The 25610-nt window shown below is 39.9% G+C and overlaps 1 protein-coding gene across 2 annotated transcripts in view; it reads left to right on the forward strand.

Annotated features, from left to right (window-relative positions):
* The window catches only part of ONECUT2 (one cut homeobox 2), a 63482-nt gene that overhangs the window by 213 nt on the left and 37659 nt on the right, over nucleotides 1-25610 (forward strand). For both annotated transcript variants that reach the window (XM_056544851.1, XM_056544859.1), the window contains exon 1: nucleotides 1-1351. This exon is cut by the window's left edge and continues 213 nt beyond it. In XM_056544851.1, the coding sequence (XP_056400826.1) occupies nucleotides 244-1351 (1108 nt within the window). In that variant the 5' untranslated portion in view covers nucleotides 1-243. The remainder of the gene's footprint in view (nucleotides 1352-25610) is intronic.

Consider the following 25610-nt stretch of genomic DNA (forward strand, 5'->3'; position numbering starts at 1 on the left):
AACAGAAGACGTAAGAGGAGGAGAGGGCTAGGACATGGCCAGGAGCAGCACTGGCCCGTCTGATAGAGCTCGCTGAGCAGCACACACACACACACACACACACTCACTCACACTCACTCTGCCCCCTGCCTGCACTCAGCACTGCACTCTGACACCCACTCACCCTGACACCCACTCACCCTGTAAGCAACCCAGAGGCCTTAAAACTGACCCCCCAGTCACCCACACCCACCCATGGACTGAATGAAGACCGCCTATAACGCCTTTAGATGCCTAACCAAAGATCTGGATGCTTGCACCATGAACCCAGAGATGACAATGGACAGTATTGCCAGTTTGCATGGTGGAAACAGCCATGAGCAGGATCTGATGAGCAGCCACAGCCCTCACCATCATCACCACCACCGAAGGATTCACCAGGATCTCACTGTTCCATCTTCCAGGTCAGCTATGGTTTCCAGTATGGCTTCCATCCTGGATGGGGCTGGGGAATACCGTCCAGAACTGTCCATTCCTCTGCACCATGCCATGAGTATGCCCTGTGACACTTCACCACCTGGGATGGGCATGAGCAGCACCTACACCACCCTGACCCCTCTGCAGCCTCTGCCCCCTATCTCTACAGTGTCTGACAAATTCCATCACCCCCATCACCATCCTCATCACCACCACCACCACCACCAGAGGCTGTCTGGCAATGTCAGTGGTAGCTTTACCCTCATGAGGGATGACAGAGGGATCCCATCCATGAACAACCTGTACAGCCCCTACAAGGACATGACTGGCATGGGGCAAAGCTTATCTCCCTTGACTGGAACCTCTTTAGGGAATGGTTTGGGTTCCATCCACAACACTCAACAGAGTCTCCATAACTATGGGCCGCCTGGCCATGAGAAAATGCTCAGTCCAAACTTTGATGCCCACACCGCCATGCTGGCAAGAGGAGAACAGCACCTCTCTAGGGGTCTGGGCACCCCACCTTCCGCCATGATGTCCCACATCAACGGGATGCACCACACCGGCCATTCTCAATCTCATGGGCCCGTGTTGACTTCCAGCCGTGACAGGCCGCCCTCCTCCTCTGGATCCCAACTCAGTAACTCTGGACAATTGGAAGAAATTAATACCAAAGAAGTAGCCCAAAGAATCACAGCAGAGCTGAAAAGGTACAGCATCCCCCAGGCTATCTTTGCCCAGAGGGTTCTGTGTAGGTCACAGGGTACCCTATCAGACCTGCTAAGGAACCCCAAACCTTGGAGTAAACTGAAATCTGGGAGGGAGACTTTTAGAAGAATGTGGAAATGGCTGCAGGAGCCTGAGTTCCAGAGGATGTCAGCTCTCAGGCTTGCAGGTGAGTTGTAAAGATACAGTGCCCCCCCCCCCCTCCCCCTCTACCATCACCACCACACAATGTGCCCACTGCCTGCTCAGTGCCACTGCAGAGACCATGGCTGCCTTCCTGCTTTTGGTATGATAGCTCTATGTAAAAATGGATCTGGTTCCCCCATAACCATACGGGTTCCCCCAAGCCAAGCTGTCCGGGCATGCTGGGGGTTGTAGTTTTTCAACAGCTGGTGGCACCCTGGTTGGGAAACACCGAACTAGACTCATGCTTGAAAAGACAAATTGCATCTTAACATTCAGTATGTTCACACATGCAGATTTTGCCGCAGATTTTGCCGCAGATATTTCCCAATAAACAGTTCAAATCTGCAACAAATCTGCAGCAAAATAGCAACAAATCTGCAGCACTTGTGTGAGCATACCCTTATACAGAGTCTTTAGTGCATTTGATATAGAGAACAGGCTACCCAAGCCACTTAGTGACAGCATTTGGTTTCTACGTTTTTGCCGTTTATAAAGAATCAGTGATTTCATGTAGTCTCTGTAGAATCGTATCATCCAGCATAGGATTTGCTTCCTATATTGTTGCCAGACAGGGTGCGAGGACACCTGGAAAAAGAAAAAAAATCTCAGGGTTTTCAATTGATTTTAGCCTCCCCCCCCCCCCCTTAACATTGTTCCTATGAATTCTGTGTGTTTCTCTGCGCCCCCCCCTTGTGGTCAGTGAGGGATCTGCATCCATCTATTGTTCTGGGGGTCACTTCTGTTGTGGTGGTGGGGGGGAAGAGAATATACAAAATAATCAAACAACGTTTCTTATGAATTGTGCTATTGCAAAAGAAAATATTTGACGAAGATTGTGCCGCAATAGAAGCGTTTTTTTTTTGTTTTTTTTGTTCCTGCTGTAAACACGCATGGCTGTGGACTGAGTGATCTCCATATATAGAAGGTAGGTAGGTATATGTGTATCCATAGGGTAAATCATGGTGTGAATAGGGATCCTGCAGCTTGTATGGCTTCGGTGGGGAACAAAAGAGCAGTATAGGAGAATGCACATTGACTATAGAACAATGCACTATGACAGTGGTCCTCAACCTGCGGACCTCCAGATGTTGCAAAACTACAACTCCCAGCATGCCCGGACAGCCGTTGGCTGTCCGGGCATGCTGGGAGTTGTAGTTTTGCAACATCTGGAGGTCCGCAGGTTGAAGACCACTGCACTACAACATCCACAGACAATGTCATAACCTCATACAGAAGATTGCAGCCTAGTATTCGGATCCACTCTCTCCGCCACGTCCTCACGCTTCCCTACAACCCTCTCAGCGTTGTCTGCCTCCTGCAAAATGATAATCATTGGTTATTGATTAAATAAAAATACACCGGATCAATGGGATATTTTTAGCTGCAGTTGGCTCCAGACACTACAAATACAGTAATTCCTGGATGCAGCGTATAGGTCACAGTCCTGCATGGAATAATGACCTTTATACGAGGCGGTAACATGCCCGGCCCGCTCTCCGTAATATACTTGTGGCTCCGCACTTGACAATTAAACTCGCAGTGTTTGTCCTTTTCCACTTAATTACGAGCCTGTAAAAAAAAAAAGAGACAAGGAGAAGATCCCGGCTGCATGCAGGTCACGTATGGAGCCAGCGCACTATAGGGGCTTCTTATCTGCGGCTGGTAATCATCATGGCTGACAAATTGGTACTGAGAAAATAAAGGTCTACCATGTCCCCTGTTTCTAGAAATGTCCCCAATATGTAGGCATCCCCAAAGCGGGGAAGTATCCATAGTATACGGTGGTGCTTTTGGAAGTATCACCAACGCATAGCGGTAGTATTAGTAAATGGAAGGATCCCCAGTACTTGGTAGGAACTGCAACACATAGAGGTATTACTAGTAAATAGAGGTATCCCCAAATATCTCATATATTACTAGTAGCCCCAGTATATAAAAGTATGCACAGTATATAGAGGAATTTTTAGTAGACGGAAGTATTGCCAGTATTGTAAAGTATGTACAGTATATGGAGGTATTATTAGTAGATGGAGACATTCCCAGTATTTTAAAGTATGCACATGATATAGGGGGTCGTACTATAAAGATAGAGGTATTACTAGTAAACAGAGGTGTCCCCAGTACTTGGATTTGAACACAGTATATGGAGGCATATAGGGGTAGTACTATAAAATGGAAGTGCCCCCAGTATATAGAGGGATTACTAGTAAATTGAGATGTCCCCAGTACTTGGATGTGAACAAACACAGTATATGGAGGCATTACTAGTAAAGGAAAGTAGAACCAGTATATAAAAGTATGTACAGTATATAGAGGTATTACTAGTAGACGGAAGTATTCCCAGTATTTTAAAGTATGCACAGGATATAGGGGTAGTACTATAAATTGGAAGTGCCCCCAGTAGATAGAGGTATTACTAGTAAATAGAGGTGTCCCCAGTACTTGGATGTGAACACAGTATATGGAGGCATTACTAGTAAATAGAGGTGTCCCCAGTACTTGGATGTGAACACAGTATATGGAGGCATTACTAGTTAATAGAGGTGTCCTCAGTACTTGGATGTGAACACAGTATATGGAGGCATTACTAGTAAATAGAGGTGTCCCCAGTACTTGGATGTGAACACAGTATATGGAGGCATTACTAGTAAATAGAGGTGTCCCCAGTACTTGGATGTGAACACAGTATATGGAGGCATTACAGGATATAGGGGTAGTACTATAAAATGGAAGTATCCCCAGTAGATAGAGGTATTACTAGTAAATAGAGGTGTCCCCAGTACTTGGATATGAACACAGTATATGGAGGCATTACTAGTAAATAGAGGTGTCCCCAGTACTTGGATGTGAACACAGTATATGGAGGTATTACAGGATATAGGGGTAGTACTATAAAATGGAAGTATCCCCAGTAGATAGAGGTATTACTAGTAAATAGAGGTGTCCCCAGTACTTGGATATGAACACAGTATATGGAGGCATTACTAGTAAAGGAAAGTAGCCCTGGTATATAAAAGTATGCACAGTATAAAGAGGAATTATTAGTAGACGGAAGTATTGCCAGTATTTTAAAGTATGTACAGTATATAGAGGTATTATTAGTAGATGGAGATATTCCCAGTATTTTAAAGTATGTACAGTATATAGGGGTCGTACTATAAAGATAGAGGTATTACTAGTAAATAGAGGTGTCCCCAGTACTTGGATGTGAACACAGTATATGGAGGCATTACTAGTAAATAGAGGTGTCCCCAGTACTTGGATGTGAACACTTTATATGGAGGCATTACTAGTAAATGGAAGCATTTTCAGTGCACGTAGGTATTACCCGTATATAGATGTTTTATTAGTAAATGTAAGTATTTACAGTATATGGAAATATTCTTAATACATGTTGTTATTACTTGTGTATAAAGGTTTTACTATGGGTGCATGATCGTGTCTTCGGTAAATAGAGGTGTTGTTAGGAAAAGTATCCTTAGTGTATAGAATGAACCCCAATATATAGTGGATGTATTGTTAGCAAATAGAAGTATCCCCAGTACATGCAGGAGTTACTGAGAAGTGGGGCTGGTTTTAGGAAGTAAAACCAAAGTCTGTACATTATTAGTGCAAAGAGGTATTCCTAGTAAATAAATATAAGTATTCCTAGAAATAGGGTTATTACTAGTAGGTGGAAGCCACATAAAGTAGTTACCAGTAAATGGAAATGGGGTATGGAGTTATTTTACTAGTAAACGGAAGTATCAACAACATCTAGAGATATTACTACCTAATGCCAAGATCCCTGGTTCAAAAAGGTATGACGAGTAAGTATCCCAGCTCTTAGAGGTATTACTAGTAAAGGTGCTGATCCCCAGTTTAGGTATCCCCAGTACATGGCGCTTTTTCTGGTAAAAAGATGCAACCTCAATACTTAGAGGTATTACTACTAAACTGAAGTATCCCCAGTACAGGTCGGTTTTCCTGGTAAATTAAAGCATCCCCAGTACTTCGAGGTTTCCTAGTAAGAACCCGTGTACATGGATGTATACTCAGAACGCAAAATTATCTCAAATCCTAAAAAGGATTCCAATTATATGGCCACAATTCTACTGTATAAAAATATTCTCATTTCGTGGATGTGTTCTCTGTAGATAGACCTATCCCCTGCACATAGAAATATCAAAAGTATATTAACGTACCACAAATGCATGTAATGTCTCCCCAATAGGCGTCCACAATACATGGCGGTTGAATTCTTGCAGGCCTTGACCGTGCTCCATTCCATAGGTAAACACCATAAGTATTTGTGTTATGGCTTGAGATAACCCCGATACATGAATGTATTCCTTGTAAATAGACATATCTGTGGAAGTGTTGTCCCATCATATCCCAGTATCTCCAGTATGTTGCAGGCTTCCCCTTGGCTGTATGTATATCTTATGCTGCACTAGACACTCGTACTGAATACATCCCATTAGGGTAATTCTACCTGCATTACAAATATACAGCAAAATCTGTATGCGTTGTATGGTTATACACAGAAAGGGGTGAAATCTACCACAAATCCACTGTATAATGGGCATGATGTGGTTGCAGGTAAATTTTTCAGCAGTTTTGTCCCATGTGAAAACCAAAAGGGGGTGTGTGTGTGTGGGGGGGGGGATAGATGTTTTTTTTTCTCCAGGCCACAACATTCAACACTGCTGCCATAGCACCGGCCCACAGGTGCCCAATGGCAGACATTGCATCTTTCCAACCTAAAGACTCACTTTTTGGCCATACAATTGGGTACAATTCAGCAATACTGTGTCTGAAGCTGTAGGTCTATGCTCCACTACATCTTCCAGTCCGATAATAGAGTATAGATAGGCCAAGCACAAGGTAACTGCGCTGTTTAACCATTTCCTCTGATCACATTGCTGTGTGCTGCTTGTCAGGCTATTGTACTTCTGTATCAATGGATTTAGGGTATTGTGCGAATGAAGAGCCACAGGGTGAACACAAGCCATTTCCATGAATTATTGATAGAAATCTCAGCTCTGTAGAGGAAGAACAGGGGTCATTTGCTTTGGGTTAAACAGGCGAAAATCTTGGGAGTCTGGGTCTTGTAGATCAGGCGCTCTTGTCCTATACCCCCCAAGCTGAAGCACTTCTATTGGAGCTGGAGTTGCCCTTTGCATTGAGCAGCGGTGATAAATCTCCTTTGTTCTGTTCCTTCTATCACCGGGAAGATCCTTGCCGGAAAATTAAGGAATAAGTATCTAAATAGCTACAGTAGGCGTCTTCTTCTTGGTTGCTGCTAGGCCGCCATGGGCGCGCTGGGATTGATTTTTCGTGGGTTGAGGAATGAGGTGTTGAATATTTATTCGGTATGGAGAGAGCTTGTTGCTATTAGAATATAATGACGGGCCTTGTTTGTTTTCATGTTCCCTTTCTTGATACATTCCCATGATTACCCCAATGCACTTAAGAAGATTCGATCCGACCCAACTCGGCATTTATTGATTTTGGATGAGTCTCCTCCTGGCAGACCCTCAAGCCCACCCCTTTAATTTGGGCAATCCTAAATATAAGTTTGGGGTGTTGGGTTTCTGAGTGTGAGTTACTTCTACAACTAAAAAAATTTAAATACCATGTCATTTATTTTAAATCTTTATTTTTTCTTTTTTTTTATAAAATACGTGTTGTATAGGAGGAACTCCTCTTTATTGCAATCTGTGTATTTAATTATATATACATAAATATTTATATATATATATATATATATATATATATATATATGTGTGTGTGTGTGTATATATACTTTTGTGCTCTTACATAGTATAATAGAGGAGGACTATATGAGTGCTGCTTGTGTTTATTTTTTTAAAATAATTTATATAGAATTATTTTATGAATATTTGCTTATTTCTTATATATTTTTTTGTTAATATCTTGCCCTATTTTGTCTAAAATGTTTTTTCCATTAGCCATGTTCTATTTATTTTAATAACCATTTCTGTCTGTACATTTTCATTATTGAAAAAAAGAAAAATAAATTTTACAGAATATAACTAGCGATTTTTGTCTATATGTTAGCTTACTTTTACCTTTTTTTAATCTTAATTTTTTTTTATTATTACATTTTATTATTTTCCTTACCTTACCCTATTTTACCCTAAATAGTTTATTATAATGTGATAAAATCTGAAGGCTGTCCTGACTTCCCATATATAACATTCCATATACAATAAGGATCATATATTGGCATATAGTTGACAATACTTTTTTGTAATTCTAAAAAAGGTATATATCATTTGTATATATATTTTTTTAAATTAAAATAATATAGTCTTGAATATGAACATGAGATATTATCATTTTATCTTTTCATACACAGGGAAAACTATAAGACTATTGCACTAGATATTTAGGTCTGGTTGGCAGAGAAGGTTTCCTGGCCTAAATCGAAGCCCAGAGTCATAGTTGCCCCCATATCTAGAATTGTCATCTTAGTCATTATATTAAAGTTTCACACAATCGTGTCATAACCAATTACTGGAGTATAAGGAAAGGCCATGTTTATTAGTCCTCTACCAATAGATCTAGTCCACAAACGCTATGTTATCGCTCCACAACCAGTACAAAACAGTAAACAACCAGCGCGTCCACAATTAATATGTAAGTCATCTGTCTTATTTCCAGTAAAGAGACAAAATGGACTTCCCGGGATGTCTCCTCCAGGACCACGTAAATACCCCTCCCCAATCTTGAGGAGCCCCCTACATACATCTGTATGATTGGCAAACACATCAATGTACGCTTATATAGAATATTATATAGTGTGCATATCATTTAGCGTTTATATAATATTTACTACAGGGCCTATACATTGCCTTGTATGTACGGTATATATCATGTGTAATATATCTATTGCAGATGAAACGAAGTGTATATACGGTTATACTTAATACAGGGCATATGCATTACATAGCTTATTATATAGTGTGCATATCTCTATGGCACAATATATAAAGTGTATGTACTATATAATACAGTGTAAGCAATATATAGTATATAATATAGTGTGTAGATATCTATTGTAGATTATACACAGTGTAAATGATATTTTATACAGAAATAGTATTGGCGATAGTATACATTGTATATATTTATATATATATATATATTGTATATATATTTTGAGTTTAAATATAATATTTTATATTGTGTATATTTTATAAAACATATACGCAAAAAAAATATTATATATATATATATATATATATATGCACAAAAAATAAAATATACATATACACAAAAAATATATATATATATATGCACAAAAAATAAAATAAACATATACATATACACAAAAAAATAAAAATAAAATAATATATATATATATATATATATATATATATAATCTATTGTATAAAACATTACACATGTATATATGTGTATATATTTTAGGTATACTGTATATATGGTATATTGTATAATGTTTCTTAATGTTTCTAAGCAAGTATCTCCAAATAGACGTGAAGACTCCCTTTCGCCCATTCTGTGAGAGAAATTAAAGGAGATAATGAGCACCCTGAGTGCCCTAGAGATACGGCATGTACCCCCTGAGATGAGATATATATGTTATGTAGTGTTTTTATTCTAAGTAGTGTATATTGTTCGCCTATATAGTTGGAGAATGCAGCCAAGTCTTTGTGTGGGCCATAAAAACTAAATCCCGAGTCACCAGATAATGGCGTCAGGTTGTGGACTTTGTCTTCGCTAATCTTTCCTGGGATTAATAGGAGACTAATAATACCGCCCATTGATAACACGAGAGTATACTGTGGGCTGCGATCAGGGCATTAACCCTTCCTCCTCATAACCCCATCCCTGACGTATTGGCGTGTAATATTTGACGTATCTCAGCCCTATGAGTGACTGACAACGGAGCAAAGACTGTAGACTGTCAGCTCTTGGGACAAGTACGACTGAAGATATGGAGATGACGTATGGCGGTTGTGGTCAGGTCTGATCATTGATCTGCATTTGTTAACCCAGTAGATGGAGAGCGCCGTCCTGCAAGATATAGGGAGAGGGAAACCTTTTCTATTGATTATATTGATCTTATACGAAACCACACAGTTACAGACCCCCTGCGCTCTCTCTATAGCCACGGAGAGATACATTCATGGCCTCTTAAAGGGGTTTTCCATTCAAAGACCACGGGGCCTAAGACTGGTCAGACAGTGCTGAGAACCTGGGGTACCCAGACCCCAATCTTTATGAAACATGACGGCCACAGCCAAACATAGATTTACAGATAGATGGAACCTTATTTATGAGTGCTATGGGGTGCTGTTGCTAATGGCAACCGATCAGATCACTCAGATATAAGTAATAATCTGGTTGCTATGGGCAACATGTCCGCTTCTTGTCAATAATAGTTTTCATACCTGAAGCCTATTATAACTCTTTCAAGATCCCGCGGCTTTTTTTTCTGTAAATTCTTTCTTTATTTATCTTTTATGGAGCTATCAGGAACAGCTTCTTATAGTTACAGAGGATTTATATATCATTTACTACTTTTAATGCTGAAGATCACAGGAGCAACATGTGATGGGGGTTGTAGTTGAGCATGATCAATGTAGACTATGCCTCATGTATCTATTTATCTATCGGTGTCTATCTATCATGTCTATCTCTTTATCTATCTATCTGTCTATCATATCTATCCATTTATATCTTACATGTTTATATTTGTGTGTAAATCTATTGCATTTGGAAAGTCAATGTTGCTCCTTCTACTAAAAAAATTATTTAAAAATCTAGTTTGCCCCCCCCCATCATTCTGCACTCAATAACCCATAATGAGAATGTAAAAACAGAATATTAGAAATTTTAGCTAACTTATTAAAAAGGAAAAAAATTATATTTCACATGGACATAAGTATTCAGACCCTTTGCTATGACACTTGCCATTGATCTCTGGCTCCTCCCATTCCTCCTGATCATCTCTGAGATGTTTCCCCACCTTGTTTGGAGTCACCTGCGGTAAATTCAGCTGATTGGACAGGATTTGGGAAGACACCTGTCTCATAGCGGACAATGTATATCATAGCAAAAAACAAGCCATGATGGGAAAAGAACTGCCTGTAGAGCTCAGAGAATGGAGTATGTGGAGGCACAGATCTGGAGAAGGCTATTATACATTTCTGCTGCACTGAAGGTTCCCATCAGCACAGTGGCCTCCATAATTCTTACATGGAAGAAGATTGGCACAACCAGAACTCTTCCTAGAAATGGCCGCCCCACCAGAAGTCATCGGGAGAGAAGAGTCTTGGTGAGAGAGGTGACCAAGAACCCAATGGTCACTTTACTGAGCTCCAAAGATCCTGTGTGCAGATGGAGAAACTTCCAGAAGGTTCAGAACCATCACTGCAGCCTCCACAATATGGGATTTATGGCAGAGTAGCCAAAAAGAAGCCTCTCCTCAATAAAAGACACATGAAAGGTGCCTGGAGTTTATAAAAAAAAAAAAAACACCTAAAGAATCAGACTGCGAGAAACAAGATTCTGTGGTCTGATAAAAACCAAAATTGAACATTTTTTCCTTAATATCTAAGCTTCTTGTTTGGAGGAAACCAGGCACTGCCCATCACCAATACCATCCCTACAATGAAGTATGGTGGTGGCAGCATTATGCCGTGGGGGTGTTTTTCAGTGGTTGGGACATGTAGACTGGTCAAGATTGAGGGAAAGTTGAATGGAACAAAGTACGAAGATATTCATAATAAAAACCTGATCCAGAGCGTTCTGGACCTCAGACTTGGCTGAAGGTTCACCTTTCAACAAGACAGTGACACTAAGCACACAGCCGGGACAACACAGGAGTGGTTTAGGGACAACTCTGTGAATGTCATTGAGTGGCCCAGACAGAGCCTGAACCCAATGGAACATCTCTGGAGAGACCTGAAAATGGCTTCCACCGATGGTATCTCATTATCTATCTATCTCATTATCTATATATCTATCTCATATCTATCTATCTATCTCATATCTATCTATCTATCTATCTATCTATCTATCTATCTATCTTATATCTATCTCATCTATCTATCTATCTCATTATCTATCTATCTTATATCTATCTCATCTATCTATCTCATATCTATCTATCTATCTATCTATCTCATATCTATCTATCTTATATCTATCTCATCTATCTATCTATCTCATTATCTATCTATCTATCTCATATGTACCTATCTCATAGCTATCTATCTCATATCTATCTATCTATCTCATAGCTATCTCATATCTATCTATCTATCAAGGAAGAAAATGGCGGTGAGAGATCGCCGAAACGTTGTAATCCACATCATGGAATAAATTCACGTTTTTTTGGACTTTACTACTGTGGTGTGCTGCCTTCATCTTTTACCTATCCAGTGGAACCGGAGCACCGAGGTTCAATTGTCTTGCACCCATCACATTTATCTTGATGTGCTGCTTTCTATAGAATTTTCTATCTATCTATCTCATATCTATCTATTTATCTCATACCTATCTATCTCATATCTATCTTTCTCATATCTTTCTATCTAGAAGCAAACAATGGCGGAGCAGCACTCCCAGTAAAGAAAAAGAAGTGGGTGCACGCAGACACAAGCCCGGTCCCAGGCACTATAGGCAATGTAGAACGTAATACTGCAGCACTCCAGCGTATATGGTGAAAAAATATGGTTTATTCCATCCAGATAGGTGCAACGTTTCGGTCGCCAACTGTGGCCATTTTCAAGCATGCTTGAAAATGGCCGCAGTTGGCGACTGAAACATTGCACCTATCTGGATGGAATACGCCATATTTTTTCACCATATACGCTGGAGTGCTGCAGTATTACTTTTTACATTATCTATCTATTTCATATCTATATTTTTATTTTTGCCTATATCTATATCTATCTGTTATTCCTTTTATCCTACAGTGATGAGATTTGCAAGGTTCCAGATTATGGGACCTTCCGGATCATTATTCGCTCATAGGAAGCTACACGTGTACTATCCTGTATATTCAGTGAGGAGCCTCATTGCTGATTTCTCTGATCAGCTGCTTATTATTTCCGGTTACCTTGAATGAATTTAATGCTTGTATGTCGATTTATTGGATGTGGGATTAAAGAAATGTGCCCCTATTATCAGGGCAATATCCGGCCTGCCATTCTACTGATGGAAATGATTCATGTTTCTGCTTTTACAATGAGAGTTATCTATAGGAGTCATTATCCTTTTAGCTACTATATAGGTATAGACATAGCTGGGAGGTGTTTGCTTAACAGCGACCAAAGAGCAGAGTTCAGGGAGTGCAGCACGTCCGGTGACAGCGTAAATGTACAGTATAGATGTCATGGCTATACAATGTGTCATCGTTTCCACCATTGCTGGAGCTGAGTCACATGTAGGGAATCTTACGTGAGGTCTCCAGGTAAGGCTGTGTTCACATCTATGGAGGGTCCATCACACATTCTGCTTGTTCTGTTGTTCCCATTGAAATGGCAGACACCTTGGTGAAATCCAGTGCACCCAAGTATGAGTCAAAAGGGGCTGATGGGTGCGAGTTCTGTGCGACAGACGTGACAGAGCAACAAGAAATGACATAGCAGAGCTGGGGTTGTCATGTGTCTGGGATGACCAGATCAGGGTTTCCCTGTAACTCCAGCAGAGAATCACTGCAAAATGTGTCTCTTTCTCTTAAGATCAGTGAAGAAGTATTGGAATGTTCATTTCCCTTTTTATCTATCTATCTATCTCATATCTATCTATTTATCTATCTATCTCATATCTATCTATCTATCTATCTATCTATCTCATATCTATCCATCTATCTATCTCATATCTATCTATCTATCTATCTATCTCATATCTATCTATCTCATATCAATCTATTTATCTATCTCATATCTATCTATTTATCTATCTCATCTCTATCTATTTATCTTTCTCATATCTATATCTATCTATCTATCTATCTCATCTCTATCTATTTATCTTTCTCATATCTATATCTATCTATCTCATTTCTCTCTCATATCTATATATCTTATATCTATCATCTATCTATTTATCTAAAAATAGAATATCTGCAGCACACGATTTCCAAAGAATTTCAAAGATTTATTCCAAAAACGTGAGTGTCAGTAGCAACGTTTCGGTTAGCTCACCTAACCATTCTCAAGCTTAGGTGAGCTAACCAAAACGTAGCTACTGACACTCACGTTTTTGGAATAAATCTTTGAAATTCTTTGGAAATCGTGTGCTGCAGATATTCAATTTTTGTATTCATTGGGACCACTGACCCAGGTCTGGACTCTGCGTGCACCGCTGTATATTTTTATATTTTTTGGGTGTGCTGCTTTCCTTCCTTATTTTGGATATCTATCTATCTATCTCATATCAATCATCTATCTATCTATCTATCTCATATCTATCTCATATCTATCTCATATCTATCTCATATCTATCTATCTCATATCTATCTTTCTCATATCTATCTATCTATATATCTATCTATCTATCTCATATCTATCTATCTATCTCATATCTATCTTTCTCATATCTATCTATCTATCTATCTATCTATCTCATATCTATCTATCATCTATCTATTTATCCATCCATCTCATATCTGTCTATCCATCTAATATCTATCTATCTATCTCATATCTATCTATCTCATATCTATCTATCTATCTCATATCTATCTATCTATCTCATATCAATCATCTATCTATCTATCTATCTCATATCTATCTCATATCTATCTCATATCTATCTATCTCATATCTATCTTTCTCATATCTATCTATCTATATATCTATCTATCTATCTATCTCATATCTATCTATCTATCTCATATCTATCTTTCTCATATCTATCTATCTATCTATCTATCTCATATCTATCTATCATCTATCTATTTATCCATCCATCTCATATCTGTCTATCCATCTAATATCTATCTATCTATCTCATATCTATCTATCTATTTCATATCTATCTATCTATCTCATATCTATCTATCTATCTATCGCATATCTATCTATCTCATATCTATCTATCTATCTATCTATTTATCCATCCATCCATCTCATATCTATCTATTTATCTATCTATCTATGGGCTGGTGACAGTCTCTGGGGGGGGGGAGAGTGGTCTTTGGTCAGTGGGGGTCACCTCCAGCATTGCCCCCAGCCCCCTCGGCCGTCCCTGCAGGGCTTGACACGCCACCGATCACACTTTGTGCTGTGTCCACTGAAAACATTGCATCAATTATTTAGATTTTCACATTGCTGAATCACAGGGGGAGGAGGGGCAGGATTAGCAGAGGCAACACAATCACTGCCGGTGAATGCAGGAGCAAGGAGTGAGCATACACCCCATAACATGGCCTAGAAGGGCCTACACCACCCCGCTAGCTGCACTCATGGCACTGTGCTGGCACTAAAGCCTGAGTGCATGTAAGGAAACATCAAGCTGTGCCAGAGCAGTGGACCCTCAGCTCATAGAGCCCAAAGCCTCAAATACATTGCCTGATACTAACTGCAAGCTGGTCAACAGCTCCACCTATGGGCATAATGCGGCATTACCGCTCCTTCTTTGTGCTTTTTCATTGTTTTTATTGTATCTACTAACACTTATAGTACACAATATAACAGCAGAAATGCTAGTGGTTAACTGGATGCCCCAGACCTGTATCAAAATTTGCTACAATATAACCTTATGTATTTACATGCACAGATGTGGCAGAACTAAGCGTGTCAGCTGGTACAACCTATCATTATGTCACTAGCAGAGATGATTTTTGTAATCTACTCTTTTGTCCTGCATCCACTGTTCATCTTCATAGCTCTCCAATTTAAAGAGGTTTTCTCGTTTTATGTGAAATGTAATCCTTGTATTGATAAAAAGTTCTACAACTTATATATCCCACCATTTTTAACATATGTGTTGCTGTAAACCTGTACATAGCTATTGCTGCTTTCAGCAGAGAGGTATATACAATTGTATCCAATCTAGACAATGCTCTGTGAGCTAAACAGCTTGGACTCCAGACTGATACATTGTACATAGCTAGTCCTGCTCTCAGCTGAGAAGTGGATACAATTGTATCCAATCTAGACAATGCTCTGTGAGCTAAACAGCTTGGACTCCAGACTGATACATTGTACATAGCTAGTCCTGCTCTCAGCTGAGAAGTGGAGACAACTGTATCCAGTCTAGACAATGCTCTGTGAGCTAAACATTCTGGACTCCAGACTGACACATTGTACATAGCTAGTCCTGCTCTCAGCTGAGAAGTGGATATAATTGTATCCAGTCTAGACAATGCTCTGTGAGCTAAACATCCTGGACTCCAGACTGATACATTGTACATAGCTAGTCCTGCTCTCAGCTGAGAAGTGGAGACAATTGTATCCAGTCTAGACAATGCTCTGTGAGCTAAACATTCTGGACTCCAGACTGATACATTGTACATAGCTAGTCCTGCTCTCAGCTGAGAAGTGGAGACAATTGTATCCAGTCTAGACAATACTCTGTGAGCTATACAGCATGGACTCCAGACTGATACATTGTACATAACTAGTCCTGCTCTCAGCTGAGAAGTGGAGACAATTGTATCCAGTCTAGACAATGCTCTGTGAGCTCCAGACTGATACATTGTACATAGCTAGTTCTGCTCTCAGTTGAGAAGTAGAGACAATTGTATCCAGTCTAGACAATGCTCTGTGAGCTAAACAGCCTGGACTCCAGACTGATACATTGTACATAGCTAGTCCTGCTCTCAGCTGAGAAGTGGAGACAATTGTATCCAGTCTAGACAATGCTCTGTGAGCTAAACAACCTGGACTCCAGACTGACACATTGTACATAACTAGTCCTGCTCTCAGCTGAGAAGTGGAGACAATTGTATCCAGTCTAGACAATGCTCTGTGAGCTAAACATCCTGGACTCCAGACTGATACATTGTACATAGCTAGTCCTGCTCTAAGCTGAGAAGTGGAGACAATTGTATCCAGTCTAGACAATGCTCTGTGAGCTAAACAACCTGGACTCCAGACTGACACATTGTACATAACTAGCCCTGCTCAAGCTCTCTATTAGTTTGCGACAATGTATCAGTTTGGAGTGTAGGCTGTTTAGCCTAAAGATCATAGGTAAATAACACAAATGTTTTATATTTTTACTCTTGTTATCCTGTATTACAAGGTTTTCTATGGGCTCCTGGAATATGTATTTAATTCATAGGGTCGTTGAAGCTTGAATAGGTTGAATCACAAAATCAGCATCTGAATCTGATAATAATTCCCTATGTGTGGCAGTTCAGAGCAGTGTTTCCCAACCTGTGGTTTACCAGCTTTTGCAAAACTACAACCCCCATTAGGATGTTCTGGGGGTTTTAGTGTTGCAACAGCTGCAGAACCACAAGTTGGAGAACGCTATAGATAAGTGTTTTCCAAAAAAGTGTGTCTCCAGCTGTTGCAAAACTACAACTCCCAGAATGCTGGGAGTTGTAGTTTTGCAACAGCTGGAGACACACTGGAAATAAAATCACTGGTATACTTGAATGTGTTGCAGATGATCTCCTGTATCAGAGGAGGCCAGCAGATTTGTTGATTTCAGGACCACGGAGAGCAACTATGTCTGTATGTTAGACCAGTGTGTCCCCAGTTGTTGCAAAACTACAACTTCCAGCATGCCCGGACAGCCTTTGGCTGTTCGGGTATGCTGGGAGTTGTAGTTTTCCAGCAACTGCTGGCACATTTGTTGGAAAACACCGTGTTAGATCCTCAGATGTAGCATTGGACAATTATATACCATGAGTTATAGTGTTTCACAACCAATGTGTCTCCAGCTGTTGCAAAACTCAAACTCCCAGCATGCCCCAACAGCTCGAGTCTATCCAGGCATGCTGGGAGTTGTAGTTTTGCAACAACTAGAGGCACCCTTATTGGGAATCACTGGTCTATGATAATATGATAAGGCATTTTTTTTTTTTTTTTTGTGGAATATTAAAAAAAAATAAAAATAAAAAAAAGCCTGTTTTTTAATTTGTGGAATTTTTATCCAGTTATTGTAGTGTGTTTTTTTTTTTTTTTTTTTAATATATAATTTTTTTCCCGTTGCAAATCATCAAATTCTTTGGTGATTCAAGGATTTCTGTTCAAAGATGCTAAAATATGTCACATAAAAACACAACGCACACATTTACACACTGTAAAAAAAAAAAAAAACAAGTTATGTGGAAAAAATGCCATAAAACACCCACCTAGAGCATGCTGTGCTTATAAAATAAAAACACTGACCCAAAAAGGGAAGAAAATGACCACAAAAAAAGCATAAAAGGCACTATAAACAACGCAGGAGATTTATCATAACCTGTGAAGAGGAAAAGTTGACCAGTTGCCCATAGCAACCAATCAGATCGCTTCTTTCATTTTTGAAAAGGCCTCTGAAAAATGAAAGAAGCGATCTGATTGGTTGCTATGGGCAACTGGTCAACTTTTTCTCTGCACAGGTTATGATAAATCTCCTACAATTTATTGTTATTATTATTTAAATTTTTTTTTGTAGTTTTCCCATTGTTTCCGGCTGCAGCATTTTTTCTGGCAAAAAACATCCTAAATGCCACATAACATATGTGATTTTTTTTTTCTTTCCATAAAACGCAACGAGGCAGATTTAATACCGCAAATACGACAGAATTCTGGTATCATACTTGACTTTTACCATTTAAATGTGTCAGAATTCTGGCGCACGGCGCTGGGGCAATTGAAGCCAACTTCTATATCTAAATGTATAATGGACAGTCTAAAGATCTGGGGCATTTTTAGGGTACGTTCACACTACGGAATCTTCGCCCGGGTTGGAGATTCCGTGTGAACGGCCACTACTGATATCCTTCGTAGCTAGGACTGCGCGGAGCTGCGCTGTCACCTTGACGACAATGCATTCCGCGTATAATTCTGAGGAGAGAATGTTTATTCTTTTGGAGGGTCAATTGCCATGGCGGAACTTGCCGCCAAGGAAATTGCGCAGTTTTAATTGGGTCAACGGAAGACCCATTCACACCAGTGCTAAATGAGTGTGGCGGAATCTTTGAGCGGAATTCCAAAGATTCCGTAGTGTGAACATGAGCTTAGGGTACATTCACATTTATGTTGTTACCTATTGACTTCAATGGGTCTGCAGAAAATCCACTTGTGGGTTTTCCGCCTCAGGGAATCCGCGAGCAGTATTATGTACGTGTGAATGTACCTGGGGATTTCAGATAAAAAAAAAACAAAAAAAAACATGGCTGCTTTAGTCTAAAAACAGCGCCACCCCTGTTTGTTTTTGGTGTTGCAGCACTTTTCATTTCTGTGATGCTGAGCTGCAATACCAGATACAACCCATAGACAAGTGTGGCGCTTTTTCTGGAAGGTAGGTAGCCTCCATGCTTTTCTCACCTTTGACAACCGTTTTTTTTTTAAAGGGAATCTCATCTTTAAAAAAATCTGATTGATAAGGCAGAATGAGGTGAGGAAACAGGACCGCCCACTTGTCTATTCCCTGCTTTTAGTTCAGTGTTTCCCAACCAGTGCGCGTCCAGCCATTGCAAAACTACAACTCCCAGCATGTCCAAACAGTCTTTGGCTGTCTGGGCATGCTGGGAGTTGTAGTGTGGCAACATCTGGTGGCACACTGGTTAGGAAACACTGACTTAGTTGATTTGTGACAGACTGGTTGCCGTGGATACAGTGCCACACCTATCCGTAGTTTCCTTAGGGTATTGCAGCTTGATCTTGTCATTAACGTCAATGGTCCTGAACTGCAATACCAGACACCACCCACGGATAGATGTGGCACTGTTTCTGTAAAAAAAATTAACAAATAAATAAATAAAATAAAAAAGCAGCCAGGTTTTTCTCATGCTTGACAACTGTTTCAAAAAGCATACTCCAGCGACAAGCATTTTCTTAATTTATTTTTTTATCAATATAGATTTAACAATAAAACTTTACTTATCTCCTGTGCTCCTCCAGTGCTCTGGTGCCATCCTCTTCTGGGTCCTGGGGCCGAGGATGTGCAGAATTGCTTGCTGGAGCAGTGTCTTGCCTCATCCAGTGATTGGCTGGGGCTCTATACATCACCGTCCGAGGCCCGCGATTCGCTGCGCTACACTATGGCTCCTTACTTTCCCCACAGTGGCCACTACAGGGAAAATGTGGTATGACATGCAAAATGTTTACTGGATTTTGGTACTTCTAATGCATTGTTTTCCAGTTGTGTCTACAGAAGTTGCAAAACTACAACTTCCAGCATGCCCGGACAGCCAACGGCTGTCCGGGCAAGCTGGGAGTTGTAGTTTTGCAACAGCTGGCGACACACTGTTTAGAATGCATGGATAATCTAAATTAGCGGTGTCCTGCCTTGGCCAATAATTGTCTCAGTGTTACCAGGACACAATGGGCCTGGGCCAGGAAGAAGACCAGGGCTGGGGCTCCATACATCACCGGCCGAGGCCCACGATTCGCTGCGCTACACTATGGCTCCTTACTTTCCCCACAGTGACCACTACAGGCAAAATGTGGTATTACATGCAAAATGTTTACTGCATTTTGGTACTCGTAACTCATGGATAATCTGCAAAAACAAAATCCACCCTGGCTTAGACATTGACAACGTATAGGAAGGGGTTCACCATACCGAAACACGGGGGATATACCACACTTTTTGGCCAGAGTTTCCGCCATACATTTCCAACAAATAACAAAATATTTTTAAATAATGAACCCAAAGGGTATCACTACATGTATAGGCAGATTTGCAGTCTTTCCATAATATATTGTAATTTATCCATGCATTAGATTCTACTGTTTTTCAAGTTTTTATTTTAAATTTTTTTTACCTTAATTTTTTCCAACACAGGATGCATTAAAATGCGCGGTGGTTACCATTTGAGGCCGAGGCACCGTAGTCCGGCGTGCCATTAATAATTCAGCTGCAGTATGAAGCTCTCTCTCTCTCTCTGCCAGTCCGTAATACAATACGTTATAAATGTTGGCATGATGACCGATTGGAAATAAATTATTCAAAATACCAAAGTCCCGGCCCCTCTCAGCAGATGTAGATTTGTCATTCACTTTATCACATCATTAATTTAGTTTGGAGGGAACTGGCCGAGGAGGAGAAGTAATGAGTGACATAGTCGGCTTCGTTCCGTCTCGCCTCGGCGCTGAAGCTCATTTATGCAGCAAATGAAAGGCGATGAAGTCATTAACGGAACTGGCTCGCTGGAACATTATTGAGCTTTCTGAAGGATTTTCTTTTTTCGCCGGTGCTATTTGTTCACAAATTTTATCGATCGGGATAGAAGTCTGTTTGATGAACTGGTTGGGATCTGCAGCGAAATTTAGGGAGTGCATGGGTAATTCTGCTAATAATAGACCACCGGCAACATTCATCATAGCCGGTTGGCAGAGCTCATACATACGGAGCATGGGATGTATACCGTGCTTGCACCGTTTTTTCCCGTCTAGTGCCCCCTTTAGTTGCAGTGGTTTCCTGACAATAAGTGCAGGGGGTCCTATTTCTGGAACCCCCAGCGATCAGCTGGAATCTGGGGAAGAATCTGGCAAAGTGTTCACTTTCACTACAGCACCACGGCAGGGGAAATTAGTCGACGGGATGATTATATAGGGGGAGATTTATCAAAACCTGTGTGAAGAAAAAGTTGCTGAGCTGCCAATCGCAACCAATCAGATCGCTTCTTTCATTTTTGAAAAAGCCTGTGAAAAATTAAAGAAGTGATCTGATTGGTTGCTATGGGAAACTCAGCAACAGTGTCCTGTTTATTCAATTAGCTCTCTCATCCATCCATCCATCTATCTATTTTTCTATCTGTCTCATATCTATCTATCTCATATCTATCTCATATCTATCTATCTCGATCTATCTATCTCATATCTATCTATCTATCTCATATCTATCTCATATCTATCTATCTCGATCTATCTATCTCATATCTATCTATCTATCTCATACCTATCTATCTCATATCTATCTATCTCATGTCTATCTATCTATCTCATATCTATCTATCTCATATCTATCTCATATCTATCTATCTATCTCATATCTATCTATCTATCTATCTCATATCTATCTCATATCTATCTATCTATCTCATATCTATCTATCTCATATCTATCTCATACCTATCTATCTATCTATCTCATATCTATCTATCTAATATCTATCTCATATCTATCTATCTATCTATCTATCTATCTCATATCTATCTATCTATCTCATATCTATCTCATATCTATCTCATACCTATCTATCTATCTATCTATCTATCTCATATCTATCTAGCTAATATCTATCTCATATCTATCTATCTATCTCATATCTATCTACCTATCTATCTATCTCATATCTATCTATCTATCTATCTATCTATCTCATATCTATCTCATATCTATCTATCTCATATCTATCCATCTCATATCTATCTATCTATCTATCTATCTCATATCTATCTAATATCTATCTATCTCATATCTATCTATCGACCTCATATCTATCTATCTATCTATCTATCTATCTATCTATCTCATATCTATCTATCTATCTATCTATCTCATATCTATCTCATATCTATCTATCTCATATCTATCCATCTCATATCTATCTATCTATCTATCTATCTATCTATCTCATATCTATCTAATATCTATCTATCTATCTCATATCTATCTATCGACCTCATATCTATCTATCTATCTATCTATCTATCTCATATCTATCTATCTATCTATCTATCTATCTATCTATCTATATCTATCTATCTATCTCATATCTATCTATCTCATATCTATCTATATATCTATCTATCTATCTATCTATCTATCTCATATCTATCTATATCTATCTATCTATCTATCTCATATCTATCTATCTCATATCTATCTATCTATCTATCTATCTATCTATCTATCTATCTATCTCATATCTATCTATATCTATCTATCTATCTCATATCTACCTATCTATCTCATATCTATCTATCTATCTCATATCTATCTATCTCATATCTATCTATCTCATATCTATCTATATCTATCTATCTATCTATCTATCTATCTATCTCATATCTACCTATCTATCTCATATCTCTCATATCTATCTATCTATCTATCATCTCTTAACTCTCATATATTTCATAGTATCATAGTTTGTAAGGTAAAAAAAAATAGTCCATTGAGTTCAACCTAAAACCCTACTGTGTTGATCCAAAGGAAGGCGAACCCCCCCCCCCCCCCCCCCCAAGAGGCTGATGCCAATTGCCCCTTGACAGAGGAAAAATTTCTTTCAGACTCCAATATGGAGTCAGAATAAATCCCTGGATCAACATTCGGTGATTTATAAATATGTTAAAGAAAAAATCCAGCGGTAGAAAACTTATCCCCTATCCGCAGGACCAAAGATCTTAACCCCTTAAGGACCAAGCGTTTTTCTGTAATTTGTAATGACATCAGTCATTTTACCCAAAAATCTATGGCGTAACGGGAAAAAAATCATTGTGCGACAAAATTGAAGAAAAAACACCATTTTGTAAATTTTGGGGGCTTCCATTTCTAAGTCGTAAATTTTTTTGGTAAAAATGACACTTTGGCCCTGATTTACTAAGAGTGTTGTGTAGGTTTCTTTGTGGGTTTTAATTCCCTACAATTTATTTTCCACGGTATTTACTAAGGTTTCCCTACATTTTCCACTTTCCCTACATTTTGCTTTTTTTACACATGTTCTGATCTGTCTGGTTTTCCTCAGCTGAAATCCACCGCATTTTATGTGGAAACCTTAGTAAATATGTTGTTTTTTTGTAAAAATCTCGGGAACACGCACCCTTTTTGGAGACCGCGCCCCCTTTCCCAGCGGCCACTCCCCTTTTCGGGTTTTCTTAGCAAAATGGAGAGTTAGTCAGGATTTTTTCAATTCTGGGGCAATTTCTGGCACAAAATCTAGCTCAGACAGAATTTTTGGCGCAATGCGACAGAATCTGGCGCACAACCCGACAAAACATGTCAGGTTTGCAATAGTAAATGTGGGCCTTTATCTTTATTCTGTAGGTCCATACGGTTAAAATTATACCCTACTTATATAGGTTTGATTTTGTCGTACTTTTGGAAAAAATCACAACTACATGCACGAAAATTAATACATTTAAAATTGTCCTCTTCTGACCCCTATAACTTCATTTTCCCGTGTGGGTGGTATGAGGGCTAATTTTTTGCGCCGTGATGTGAAGTTTGGACCACCAGGGACAGGATAAAGGAAGGCACCTTTAGACGCCGCTTTCAACCTTGACAGCGGCGATCTAAAGGGTTAATAGCCGCCCGCAGTGATCGCCTATTAACGCGGCTATTAACGCCGGCCCCCAGCTACAGGAATCAGCTGGGGGCCGGCCGGAATGACGCGGGCTCGAGTCGGGAGCCCGCATCATACCCCGTTAATGGCCATTGGACGAGCATAGACAACCATGGTCGTTAACGGGTTAAGGGTGCAAACCAGCATATAGCCCAGATCCAAGGGCTTGGGTAGATATCCAAATAGAATGAATGCACGGCCGTTGTCCCCCGTTCATATTGTCTCTGTTATCGCCTCCTAAATGGAACGGATGCAAGCTGATGAAAGGGGATGCTGCCGGGACTACTACTACTCCCATCATGGAACAGACTCATTTCCATGATGGGAGTAGTAGTTCCGACTGCGGGAGTCTGCTGGCGGCTGGGGAGGCTACATTAGTGCTTGTACTACTACCCCCATCATGGAACAGAGTCTGTTTCATGTTGGGAGTAGTAGTACAGGGGATAAGGGATTGATCTCACCGGGTCTCACTTCTGACATGTCGGATGAGGAGAAGGCAGCGGGAGGGGAAATAAGCCACCTGGGGGGGGATAAGGATAAGCACACTGGGGCCAATGAATTATTATAAATATGCATGGGGTGCATACATTTGGGGGTCAAAGTAGTAGTTTAAAAGCCCCATCGGGAGCCCTGAAGGGCTCCTCGGTGCCGGCCATTCAGGGCTACCGGTGGGGGATTTAAAAATGAAAGTTTACACAGTAGTATATATACATCGCTCCCCTGCTTTATAACTGCTGATTGCATCGGGTCTCAGAAGTGAGACCGGGTGCGATCAACCCCTTATCCCCTGTACTACTACCCCCAACATAGAACAGACTCTGTTCCATGATGGGGGTAGTAACAAAAGCAATAATGTAGCCTAACCAGCCAACGGCAGACTCCCGCAGCTGGGGGAACTACTACTCCCATCATAGAAATGAGTCTGTTCCATGATGGGAGTAGTAGAAGTCCCTCAGCACTGCAGAAGTCTGCTGATGTTACCTCTTCTGAGCATGCTCAGAAGTAATAACAGTTCAGAAATGGATATTATAAACCGGGGGGGGGGGCAAATGGATGACATTAAAGGCTTAAAGGCTCATCTGTTTGCCATAGACTTTAATGTTCAATTTAAAATATCCGTTTTTATTCTGTTATTTTTGACGAGAGGATAAATAATGCATGCAACGTCTTTTCTCCCATCAAAAAAAAAAAAAAAAAACAGAACAAGAAACAAAGGTGTGATAAAGGATTGTAAAAAAAATCCCATTAACATCAATGGGATTATTTTACAGTTGTTTGCAACCCGTTTAAAAATTATCAAACGGATTGCAGAACGGGCATTTATTAACGGAGGCTGACGGACGCGTTAACAAGCCCTCTCCCATATTTTTTTTATTTGGATTCATGTATAACATAAACAAACAAACAAAGGCGCAATGTATAAGGCACCCGGAGACAGCTTCTCAAAGCATAATGGACAACGTGAGAGCAGCCTCATCGAACCATGAGATATGTCAATATTGTGCACAAAATATACATTAAGTATACAAGAAAATATGCATTAAAGCAAAGTATACAAGAAAATATGCATTAAAGCACAAAAAATTTTAAATAAAAAACACAAACAGAAAACCATGCGAAAGCAGTTCCCATATGACTTCAGACATTACACCTACAGTGATAGATCACTAAAGTATAATATACAATCAAAATCTGTAGGGGGCCTCTACATATTTGAAGGAGAATAGAGGGGGGCGATCCGAGGTATCCAACCAAGCAGCTCTCCCATATAGTAGAAAAAAGTGAGCAGCTTTTATTTCATC

Source organism: Hyla sarda, chromosome 1 (assembly GCF_029499605.1).
Source record: "Hyla sarda isolate aHylSar1 chromosome 1, aHylSar1.hap1, whole genome shotgun sequence".
NCBI lineage: Eukaryota > Metazoa > Chordata > Amphibia > Anura > Hylidae > Hyla > Hyla sarda.